Genomic DNA, 13,052 nt, shown 5'->3' on the forward strand with positions numbered 1-13,052 from the left:
TGTTGCACAAACTTGATGTTCAGCTCAGATTTTACTTGGATAGAACAAAAGATTTTAGGAAATGTAAACTGCTTTTTGTTTCCTTTTCAGACTCCAGGAAAGGTATGCCAGTGGCTAAAACAACTCTAAGTGGTTATCTGATTGTATCAAATTTGCTTATTCATCTGCCAGTATGCCCTTACAACACAAAATTAAGGCTCACTCAATCAGAGCAGTTTCTACATCCTCTGCCTTTTCTGCCAGACTTCCTATTGATAACATTTGTGCAGCAGCCACTTGGTCAAGACCTCATACCTTTATCACTCATTACAAAGTTGACAGGGCCTCTTTTGGATCTACTCTCCTGAAAAACATACTCCTGTGAGCCACCCGAGATAGATTGTGCTTGGGACACTACCCATCTGTAAGAATGAATGGCAAGATACCATAACGTTCCATGTGAGTTGTTCATCTCGCCTTCATTCTTGCGTCCCTCCCTCCTACCTCGTCCAGGGCTTTTAGAAGACCAAGATGCTGGATCCTTCCTGGTTGCTCAACCCTTCTATACTTTCTCTTATAGAGTGATAGAATGACATATGGTATTATTATACGCAGCAAACAAGATCTGAGGTAACTCTAGGTGCATCATGGAATAGGGACTTGGCCTCGAGCTATTTGAAGACCTTGAGCTTTGTAGTAGGCCGACTCGGAGCCCAGCATTAGCTCTGAACCCATCTGTAAGAATGAAGATGATATGAACAACTCACATGGAACGTTATGGTAAGTGCATAACTTCTTTTAACATATGAGTACAGAATTTAAACAGTCCAAATTAGAGATATCACTGTAACAATCTGCGTTGTTCGGTCTACATGTTAGAAGTCATAATCGTGTTTTTTTGAGTGTTTCAGTGAGTTTTAAATTGATCTAGTATATGTCTTCTTCCACTGAATATTTATATTTGTGCTTTATGAATTTTTGTGATCATAGCTTTTGTTTTTCTTAATTAGATGTTTTATATGTATTTTTTTTTGTTTTCGTTTAGATTGGAAGATGGTAACATAGATGGAAAGAAGGTGAAACATTCCTCCTTGCTTACCAATAGTTCTTCAAGAAAAAGAAAACTGGAAAATGATCATTCTGATTCCTTAAAACAAACTAAAGTTGACATTTCCACTCCATCCTCTTCAGGTGGAGAAAAATTAAAAATGACTGTTTCAAGACAAAGAGCATGTATTTCCAGTCATCTTAGTAAATGCATAAGGTCACTAAGAAAACCTAAAGCACGTTGTGAAACATCAGCTTTGGAAGAAACTTCCAGAGGACCAAATAGTAGTAGTAGTGGGAGACTAAATGCTTGTAACAGCACTGAAATGAAAACAAAAAGTACTGTAAGATTAGATCATTTGGAACTTAACGAGGAAGTGCCAGAATCAGAAAAACAGATTTCAGAGAAAAATTCAGGTCTTATTGGAGAAAGTCAGAAACCATTTTTAAAAGACATGCGTTCTAAAGTATTGCAACGGTTTTCAGAGGTGCAGAAATGTCTGAGTTATGGTACCAAGTCAAGAATGGAACAGGTTTCCACTGTGGCTGAGTCTCAAGATGGAAGGTCTAATAAAACAAAAAAAGAACAGAAATTAATTTTAGAACAGGAGAAGGTGCAGCAAAAAGAAAAACTGCAGTGCAAACCTGAAGATAAATTGGTGCTTAAAGCTCCTGTGGTGCTGAAAACTCCCTCTGCTTCTACAAGTAATTGCTCTAAACAGTTTGTGCCGTCTTGCTTAGAACCAGAAAGGAGGCCTGTTTGCTTTAAAATTGCCAAAAAGTCACCCATTTTGCACTGTTCAAATGTTTCTTTTGAGAGTGGAAATAAAAATAGCAGCTTCTCTAGATCCAAGTCAGTTAGTGAAATAAGGAGTCTGTCAAAAGAACTTTGTATTAACAAATTGACTGAAATTACAAAGTCAGATAAGACTGAAGCAAAACAAAAAGCCTTAAACTTTAAGAAAGACAAAGAAGTGCTTCAGAAGGAGGCCTGTAGTCAAGATGGCAAATCCAGGATGGAGAGTGTACCTGCAAATATCAAAACCGATAAAACTTTGTCTCAAAAATGTAACAAGGCTGATATCAAGGCCATAGTGGGCTGTCCAACTGTAAATTTCAAAGATGAGGGGGGCATCTGTCAAGTTCCTCCTTCAGTCAGTAAATGTGGCATGAAGCATGTAGCTGTAGAGATCAGAAAAGATTCCATACTTCCTCAAAAAGGTTGCAGGACTGAAATTCTCCCTTCAGTTACTAAAACCAAAAGGGATCATACAGCCTCTCAGTCTGACACTGAAACCCGTCAAATGCCTACCATTTCAAAAAGTGAAGACTCTAATAAAGACAAATTTTCACAAGTAAACTCGGACTCTTGTAGGCGTAGAAGTAGTAATGTCATTCCAGACTGTTACTCTTCTGTTTTTCCAAAGAGGGTGCAACACACTACATCATGTTGGTCTACCCCCTCCTGCATGGTAAGATGTAATTGTTCATGTTTTTTTTAGATTAAATGGCTCTTGTATGTTACTAATGGGGGCTGCCTCCAAAACACTGCTAAGGAAGGATGACATGGTAGCATTTTTACTTGATATAAAGCAAATAAATTGTTTACAGGAGAAGACAGAAAGAGGGATGGAATGCAGATTAGATATGCTAATTGTCTAATTTTTCATCGGTTAGGGGTAGTGCAAACTGTAAAGGCAGTTTCAGGTAAGGAGTAACTTTGGGATACATGACATTAGTTTTGTTTACTAAATGTTTTCACCAAGTTAGTTCCACTGAAATGTTGCTATACAAAGCATGAAATAGGAAACCAGACAAGCAGCATGTCTTTGCTGTGTGGTAGAAAACTGAACTGACAAGTGAAAGTCCCCACACATATAAGAAGAGTATGGAGAGTATATTCATACAGCCTTTGGAGGTCAGGATTAGACCCTGGAGTGTTAATGTGGTAGTACTAACTATTTCTGCAGTATGCTGCTTTTTGGGTGGCCCTTCAGTGTGGTGAAGAACTATTAGGACTGATTCCACAGGCGCTAAGACTGCCGAGAATATCAATTACCCCCAAAAATTTCAAACTGCAGACACACTCAAGCAAAAAGTATGGAAGTTTATTAAGATAAGTGCTTTTGTCCAGATGTAAACAGACCAAATTACTTTTGCCATTTGATATGAAGGAGGGGTGTTTAGTGGGAGGGGAGTTGAGTTTTAAGGACCACAACTCAGGCATAACAAAAGAATGAAAATTGGCTACTTTTGAAAGAAACATAAGTAACAAGGCACTGAGAATACTGTTGTGTGTGATTATCCTTGTGTGACAGTGTAAGGTATTGCCAGCTATGCCAGGAGAAGTAGGGCAGTGGATGTGTAACATATGCCAACACAGCTAGCTGGAATTTTGTAAAGAATTATTTGACATTTGTATATCAAACTGATTTGTACAGATGTTTGTGTTGAAAAATGCATTAGTAAAGTTGCTTGTGTTAAAAATGTACCAATGGAAGATCCTGATTGTACTGTAACTAAATTAAATATATATGCTAACAGAGAATACTGGAAGAGAAGAGGTTAACGTCAGCTAACTTTGAAAATAGTCAGAAATTAAATTACTTAATGTAGGCCATAAAGATCGTATGTTACAGATGTCCTTCTATTCCTTATGTTACAGTATTCTTGGTGTGGGATTTTCCACCTCAGGCGACCCATACGTCGACTCCTATACAGAATCTTCAACTTGGCTGTTGTAGTTGTGTGGGCCATAAACCAGGGACCTTAAATATGATGTCTGCACACACAGACCTCAGAACTTTTCAGCCGCAGATGACTGTCACATCGTGTGCTTCTCTCCTTCACTGCAAGACGTCTTAAAGCTAAGTACCCCATTGGGGTTTTCTTCTTTAACCTTTACCTAATTCTTGGTTTGTTGTAGTAATCTTTAGCCACTGTCAGCAAAAAAGGTCAAATGCCAATGCGGGTGCCAGATACCCCATAAAGACACACACAACCACTGCATTAGGCCAGGAGCACAGTCACAAAGCTTGCTCTATCTGCCAATCTTTCATTCCTTAGACCCTACACAGCCGTCTGGCTGCACTTAATCTCTACCTAGAAAACCAATGACTTAATTAGCACTCAGGATGGATCCCGTCTCAGAAGCCTTAACCTCCTCCAAAGAAGGCCAAGATTCCTAGGCCCTCTTCCAGTGCCGCTCCACTAGCTACCGATTTAGGAGTTGAGGGACATCCGACAGGTCCGTTGACTTCTAAGGTGACCTTTGAGGAAGCCACTTCGCAGTTGACTACAAGCATGTCCTCGGTGCTAACCCAGACGTCGGCTACTGCCGAGGTCGAGGAGGAACCAAATACAGCCAGGCCTCCGACTGTGATTCCTCCTCCCCACACAGCTACCCTTAGCCAGGCATCCGATTCCAGGCCTACTCCCAAGTCTACCCCAGTCAAAAAGAAACAAAAAAACAAACATCTGGCTACACCCGCTGAAGGCCTACCTGACTGGCAGTCCTTCACCTCATCTTTGATGCAGGCCTTTATGGCCCTTAGGCCATCAGCCTCTTCTCCATCTACACTTCTCCTCAGCCCTAGGCCTGCCTCTGCCGTCTCTCTTCCACCACCTACCTCACAAGACAGGGAAGAAGAGCACGAGACCTATTATACATCTTCAGATGAGTCTATATCTTAAACTTTCCAAATAGCCTCTCCTCAAGAGTATTATTCCACAGATGAAGAATCCGTTGAAGGGGACTCCCCTCCAGAGGATATCACCTTTGGTGAAACCATAACCAGAATAAAGGAATACTTCAAATGGGACACCTCTCAAATGTCTGATACTCAAAAAAGGTATTTTGAACTATTATAAGTGGAATCTCCCTCCCCTTTTGTCATTCCACCCGTCATTCCTGCCTATTTAGATGCCTTTTTCTCAGCATCAAAGACACCAGATCCTCAGCCACCTGCCCCTAAGAGGCCAGACTACTTCTAGGTGCCTGATGACCAGAAAGTTCTAGTCTAACCTCCCTTGGCAGATCGTGCTGTGATAGCCATTTCACCAAATAAAAAAAACAGACTCATTCCGTGTGACTCTCTTACCTACAGACAAAGACAGCAAAACAATGGATAGAAATGGAAAGATTTACAGCTCTTTCACATTGGCCTGTAGAGCCATCAACTTTCAGACCCATATGACCAAATATGGTCTGGACCTGGTCTCTCAAGCCGCTACTCTGATGGCTACTACTCCAGACTGCCCACTAAGTCTGTCATCTCTTCCAAACTATCTTTGGCTGCCCAAGTAGCCAGACACTCCATTAGATGCAGTTATGAGGCTGCCGAGGCCTCTGCACGCTCTGCAGCATCTGCCACTGTACTTAGGAGATATTCCTGGCTTCATCTGCAACACTTACCAGAAGACTTCAAGTCTAAAATTTTAGCTGCCCCTCTGGATCCTAATTTCCTGTTTGGTAAACAGTCAGCAGACCTATTCAGAAATCTGCAGGACAAGAGTAAGGAATTCAGACATCAAGCATCTTTTGGTGTCCCCTATTCCTAAAAATTACAGGAATTACCCTGCCAAAGCCACCTTTGTCAGAAGAAATACTGCCCCAGCTGGACCTACCTCTTACAGACACAGAAGAGGGGCCAGAAGACAAAATCCCTTCCAGGCCAGTTGTCTCTCAGCCCCCCCCTCTAGACAGCCCTTTTAAGATAGAGGAAGCCACAACAATGCGTAACTGCCTTACCCTCCTTCCCCTTTCCGCCCGCCTCTCCCACAGCCTTCCCTTTTGGAAAACCATCACCACAGGTAAATGGGTTTTGGCTATTATTCAAAAAGGATACTTCCTCTCCTGGAAAGAAAGGCCACCCTTAAGGGGTGTCCCCTTCCCCCCCAAAAATCAGAGACACCTCTTTCCACAGACCTTCTTAACTTGGGTACCATCGAACCTGTCCCTCCAGGGCAGGAAGGAAAGGGCTTCTATTCAAGAATATGTTTGGTCCCCAGAAAAGATGGACCATGGAGACTGATTCTAGACCTTTCCTTCTTAAACCTGTTCTTAAAAGTGGCCACCTTCAGAATGTTGTCCCTACCAAATTTACTCCCTCTCATACCAGCCTAGGCTTTCATGGCCACACTCGACCTGAAAGAAGCCTATCTGCACATACCCATTCTACCTTCCCACAGAAAATTCTTACATTTTTCTGTACCCTCCTCTCACTCCCAATTTACTGCTTTGTCCTTTAGTTTGTCCAGTGCTCCCAGAGTGTTCACAAAATGCCTGGCACCTGCCATAGCCTACTGCAGAACACAAGGGATCCAGATTTGCCCGTACATGGATGACATCCTGATTCTAGCAGACTGCAAGGAAACCCTGTTAATCCATCTAGAGTTCACCATGTGTCTACTACAAAGGCTGGGGTTCACCCTCAACTTCCCAAAATCATTCTAGACCCCAGAACAAGACAAAATATTTCTGGGTTGCAGGATTAGAACAGACATAATGAAAGCCTTTCTTCCCCAGGACAAGGTCAGGTCCCTGACCCCCCACTTCAAAGCCCTGCTGCAGACCCAGCAAGTTAACTGCAAGGCGATTTCTATGAACCCTGGGCCTAATGGCAACCACCATCCCCATGCTGCCACTAGCCAGAATGCATATGTGAAAGCTACAGTGGTATCTAAGAAATGTATGGTCACAGCACCAACATCCTCTACAGTAAGAAAGCACTCTCCTGCCCTGTATACAGTCAGAATTAAAATGATGGATTCAGCAAGTTCAGCTGAATCCGGGCCATTTGCTGCAGGTTATTTCCCCCAAACCCGTTCAGGCATACAGATGCTTCAGATTTAGGGTGGGGAGCCGCAATGGCAAGCTACAGGTTTCAGGCAAAGTGGCACCCATCCTTAAAGAACAAACACATCAGTGTGAGGGAAATGACAGCAGTTCTTCTAGCACTGAAAGCCTTCCTTCCACTCCTACAACCAGGTGTTCTCCAAATAATAACAGACAATACCACAGTTATGTGGTACCTCAACAAGCAGGGAGGGACAAAAGTCTACCACCTTTGCAGAATAACCTTACTAATCTGGGACCTAGCCTCACAATACAACTTGTCCCTGCAGTTATCCTACATCCCCTTGCAGGGCAACAAACAAGCAGACCTTCTCAGTAGGACATCCTCTCCAAGTCATGAATGGATGCTGGACAGGAATGTCTTTCTAGATATTGTCCACTGGTGGGGCACACCACAAGTAGATTTGTTTGCCCCCCCCCAGAACAGACAACTGCAGACCTTCTGCTCCAAGACCTACTCCCCACTAGCTTGGTGAGTAGACGCATTCAGCATTTCATGGTTTCTGTATGCCTTTCCTCCCTTCCCATTAATTCAAAAAGTCCTCCTGAAAATCTGGAGAGACCAACCAAAAATTTTGTTGGTGACCACCTACTGGTCAAGGAAGCATTAGTTCCCCCTACTTCTCAGTCTGGCCAAGGGCAAGCACCACTAGTTACCCCACAAGGTGGACCTTCTGACACAACAAAAGGAAACCTTCATGCACCACACTTGCAGATGTTGTCACTGACACTGTGGGTGATAAACTTCTAATTCCCTTTAGGTATCACTACTCAGAGGATGTGCTTTCAGTCCTGAAGGAGGCCAGGAAACCTACTACAAGAAAATCTTACTTAGCTTAATGGGAGAGATTTTCCAAATGGTGTCTGGACATGGGCAGGGATCCATGCATCATAGATCCCCCACTAGTTCTTGCCTATGTGTGTCAACTAGTAAAGGGGGGACTCTCTTACTCTTCAGTAAAAGTCCACCTTTCAGCAGTCTCAGCCTGCCTGCCACTAGACCCTCCCCTACTAGCCAGTCTCGATGTAAAGCTATTCTTAAAAGGGCCTTAACACATCAGACCACCAAGAAAACCCATCCCACCACGGGACCTGAACTTAATCCTGGAAAATCTAACCCAGTCCCAATTTGAACCTGCTAGTACGGCTACTTTGCAAATGTGCACATGGAAGACAGTCTTGCTAGTGGCCATAACTTCAGCCAGAAGGGTGTCTGAATTACAGACCCTAATGGCCTGCCCTCCATACTCTACCTCCCACAAGGACAGGGTAACACTAAGAACTAACCCTTCCTTTATGCTGAAGGTGGTCAATGATCTGTCCTTAAAGCAATCTATTCGTTTACCCACCTTCTATCCCTCTCCTACCAATGAAAATGAGAGAATACTCCACTCCCTGAATGTACACAGACAGCTAAGATTTTACCTAGACAAAACAAAATCTGTAAGAAAATCCAATCAGCTCTTTGTTTCCTTCCATCCCAGGGCCCTGGGCAGGGCAGTCTCTAAACAAACCATTGCATGTTGGATTAGAAAAGCTATTTGCAGTAGCCTATGTTATTCCCACCATGGCAAAAAACTTCCACAGGGAGTTAAAGCTCACTATGCCAGGGCAGTGGCAGCCTCCAAAGCCTTCTTAAAAGGCCTGGACACTGCTTCCATATTAGAAGCAGCCACATGGTCCACCATTCAAACTTTCACCAAACACTACAAGTTAGACAGTCTCATGAGCATCTGCAGTATTTGCCAGAGCAATCCTGCAGGGCTTTGTGGAATCAGCCTCTTGTACCTCCTCCCTTCCTTCCAGCTAAGCTGTGGTACTCTCCCACACCAAGAATACTGCAACATAGGAATTGAAGGACATAGAATAGTTGTGTAAAATCTTACCATAACCGTAGATGTCTTTCTCTTCCATGTTACAGTATTCCTTCCCACCCACCTTAATCCCCTTATCCTTTCTGTCAGTCATTACTTATCTGTCTTAGGTCTCTTGGGTGTTATACCCTACCCTGTGACCAATTTAACCACCTAATGGCTCCTTGACCTATGATTGACATCACTGGCTACTCTACTACAGCTGGGCTTTCAATTTCTGAGGTCTGTGCTTGCTGATATCAGATTTAAGGTCCCTGGTTTATGGCCTTACGTGTGACGTCCCACGCAACTACAACAGCCAAGCTGAAGCTTTTGTATAGGAGCCGACGTACGGGTCGCCTGAGGCGGAAAATCCCACACCAAGAATACTGCAACATGGAAGAGAAGGGACTTCTATGGTTATGGTAAGATTTTACACAACTATTCTTTCTGATTGCGGCTAGAGACAAAATGTGTGAAAAAAAAGTATTAGAAAGCCTTCTGTATTGTCTTTAGCAGTGAATTAGCTGTTACTCTGGAAGGGTAGAAGTTTGGAATTGTTTTATGATTTCCAGAAGCTGCATCAGATCTTAGCAAGCTCTGTGTATGTGTATTATTGACACATACAGTATGCGCTAAATACTAGCAGTTTCCAGCAGTGGGGGTAGCATGGGAACCAGAAGTCAGATGACCGGATGTATGTTATGTCATTCTGTAATCTTGTACAAAAATTATGTCGTAATACTAGGTGAGATTTCCTGTGATTGAAACTCTGGTGTTTATTGTAAAAAGATATTTAATATTTTTTCTTTTATTATTTATTATTAAATATGTTTTAACTTTTCATCATGTCTTGTTCTTTAGAGAATATTTTAACCTTTGAGAGTACTTGTATCTATTTGGTAACTCTGTGGTCACTCCTGAAAGCCTTACTACAGTGGCCAAAAACTACCATTTGTTTTAATACTAATTTTACTTCATATAATTGGGTACCATTGTAAGAGCCTTTAGAATAGCTGGTTTTGGAGTGTCCTGGTGGCAGTAACTACCTGGGCAGAGGGGCATAGCTATTAAATCTGGGCCAGCCTTTCCCAGGCATGCACGCGCGCACGTGTGTGTGTGTGTGTGTGTGTGTGTGTGTGTGTGTGTGTGTGTGTGTGTGTGTGTGTGTGTGAAATCAAATCTAAAACAGTATGAGGTTCAGCTACTTGGAGCAAGTCCATATGCAAGAGTTTTGGTTCATAGTCCCTAGAATATAGAAAGAATAAATTAATAATTAAAGGACGACTTTTCTCTGCTTTAACAGACAAGCCAGAAAACAAGAAAGACCAGGAAAAATAGTCTAAAAACCACAGAACCAGTGAACAGGAGACATCTTCTTGTAAAGTAGCCAGGAAAGAATCATCCACTGTGGTACCAAGATTGAAATCTTCAGAACTAGTGACTGAACCATGTCAAGCAGCAGGCATGCTTCATAACCAGAACTGTTCTGCTGTATTGTTTAGAGAGCTCGGTCTTCTTCATCCTTAAATCGATGCATTCCTTTAGAACCGCATCAGAAGCAGATTGGGAGGTTATGATGAGAGCCTTCTTGAAGATGCCGATGGAATTTTGTATCATCCCATTCTTTTTTATAACAAGGGCAGATACGGTTGCCCCCAACCTGTTTCGTCTCTTTCCCCAGTGCCATTTTCTGCAACAGTCATCGCAAGAGTTGGCTACCTACCTGGATTCTGACATATCGACATCAACAGCTTTACTTGTTTTGATGTTGACATTATCGCATCTGATGCAGTTGTCTCTTCTTCAGCATCAAGTGTGTCTAAGACCCATGCCCTGTCTACAGGAACAACACATTTGGAAATGTTTTTGTTGCTGGGGTCTTCAGCATTCAAGCTGGTAGATGTTCTTCGTGTTTCACTGTTGCAGTCATTACATTTGGGGTAATCTGCTGGCAGGTTGCCCTCAGTCAGCCTGATTAACAAAGTCTTGGGTCCTGCATCAGTTGCTGTCCCTTCTTCCATGACGTCAGGTCATCAGGGGTATAAAACATGCAGCTGACGCCATTGCATCAGTCTTTCTTGCCTTGCGGTGCCCGAACCAGAAGCAGTTCGCAGGTGCCAGTCGGCCAACTCCTGAAATTTTCGTTTTCGAGTTTCAGAACCGAAGTCTTCAACTAAAAAGCTAAGTAGCTAGTAGTCGGCGGACTCCAAACATTTGGAAAAAAATAAAAACAATTACCGAAACCAGTGCAATTAACCATTTATTGCAATCCGAAAAGACTTGCAATTCAAACAACTAAGCGCTTTCGCCAAGTAATCCAAAGGCATCTTCAGAGTTGTTCAAACATTCTCCCCACACAGGTTAAATACTAAAGAATGCTGTTTGTATTACACAAGCACCAACCCACTTTTTTTGGCGCTCAAACTTTTAAAAAGACAGTGCATTTACCAAAATGTTCTTAAAAGATGCTCCAAAATGTATGCATTTTATCAAATTACTTCCTAACCATAAATTTTATTAAGTTACATACTGAATCTATTTAAAATTTTTAAAAATACATACATTATACATACTTTATAAATACTGAAAATTAGGTATGTCAAACAATTTGATTATGTCTTATTTTCAAAAATGGCTTAATGGAAATAAAATCATTCAAGCCGGGTTCCATAGAAGCATTTAACTTCAGTTGCCATAAAGATTCTTTACTTTCCAACAGCAAGTCATTATCACCTCCGTGTTCATTCTTAAAAACTCTATCAATCACGAAAAACACAAACTTTTTGAAATTGATACATCTTTCCGAGTGTTTAAAAAGAGCATTATGTATATGTTTATTCCTAATAGCCCTTACATGTTCGCCTGTCCCTCAGTCTACGAATGGTTTTACCCACATAGAAGCCAGGACAAGGTAAGCAGGTAGCCACATACACGACATGCGTCGTGTTACAATTGACCCTACCTGGGCATGAAATAGAAATGTCACTGCCCTGAATAAAAATGTAAGGTCCATCATTTATATATCTGCAAAATTTACAGTTCTCACATTTGGACATATTAGATTTGTATGCTAGTTTATTTATTTTAGTCTCTAGTATATTTTTTATATTTCTCCCCCTACTGAAAACTATTTGGGGCTTTTTACCAAGAATTGTTGACATGTACCCATGGAAACATAGATGTTCATCGTGTTTCACTGTTGCAGTCATTACACTTGGGTTATCCTGCTGGCAGGCAACCCGCAGTCGGTCCGAGTTCCAAAGTCTTGGTCCGGCGTCGGTTGCTGTTGCCTCTTCTCTGACGTCAGTGCGCCAGGGGTATAAAAGTTGCAACCGATGCCATTTTCTTCAGTCTTTCTTGCTGCGCGGTGCCCGAAGCAAAAGCAGTTCGCAAGTGCTGGTCGTCCGACTCCTGAGATTTTCAGAATTGACTTTCAGAACCGAAGTCTTCAATAAAGCTAAGTACCTCATTGGGGAAACTTTTTCTTGCTCCAGGCTGATGTCAGTAACAGTTAATAATTGTATTTCTTGTGGGAAGCAAATACCTCATAAGGACTTTCACTCTTACTGTATTCCTTGCCTAGGCCCTGACCACGATGTCACTAGTTGTCCATTTTGTGCTAAATTCAATAAACGCACTATTAAACGTCGGTTTAATTTTGCTATACATTATTTTGGCCGAAGGTTTAATTACATAATGCCGTCGGAACAACCGATGACCGGAATTTATAAAAAAACGCAAAGACAAAGAAAAGGACAGGCATCCGAGGTCCAAAACCGATGACGAAGCCTCTTCTAGGCCAGTCGCCGGTTCTCAGTGAGGCGCTTTCGCAGCCCCTGACACCCGCTACCTCAGAGCCACAGGCCGTAACCGACAGCCACGTGGAAACACCGAGGTCTGTGGAAACTCAAGGTATTGGGCCTACGGAAACTATACCCTTAGATGGGTCCGGAGCCGCTGAACAGGCATCGGCTTCTGAGGGTGTTTTCAGACCTTCACAGCTTACAATTAAGCCCAGCACAGCAACAAAGGCAAAGTCAAAAACACCATTAAAGACAAGGAAACAAGTACAGCATTCTCCAGAACAGTCATCCATGCCAAAGAAACAGATGCTTAAAATGGCCGAAGACCTAATTACTTTAATCAGGGGTTCCCATCCCCCTCCTGACAAAAGGCCTAGGCAAGACACTGATTATGATTCCTCTGACCAGGTTTCTTTTTCCTCTGACTCCTCTTCTGATATTCACTCCCTCCCTATGAGGACTCTGATGCAGAAGAGTCCATGCCTTCAGCCTCTCCACCTGATGATTATT

General features: G+C 42.5%; 1 protein-coding gene across 1 annotated transcript in view; it reads left to right on the forward strand.

Moving 5' to 3' along the window:
• Positions 1 to 13,052, forward strand: part of LOC122814161 (transcriptional protein SWT1-like) — a 1,475,367-nt gene that overhangs the window by 304,760 nt on the left and 1,157,555 nt on the right. Inside the window, exon 3 of the mRNA XM_044086774.1 lies at positions 1,025 to 2,498. Coding sequence (XP_043942709.1) covers positions 1,025 to 2,498 — 1,474 coding nt within the window. The remainder of the gene's footprint in view (positions 1 to 1,024; positions 2,499 to 13,052) is intronic.

Source organism: Protopterus annectens, chromosome 10.part0 (genome assembly GCF_019279795.1).
Source record: "Protopterus annectens isolate FY-2018-M chromosome 10.part0, PAN1.0, whole genome shotgun sequence".
Lineage (NCBI taxonomy): Eukaryota > Metazoa > Chordata > Ceratodontiformes > Protopteridae > Protopterus > Protopterus annectens.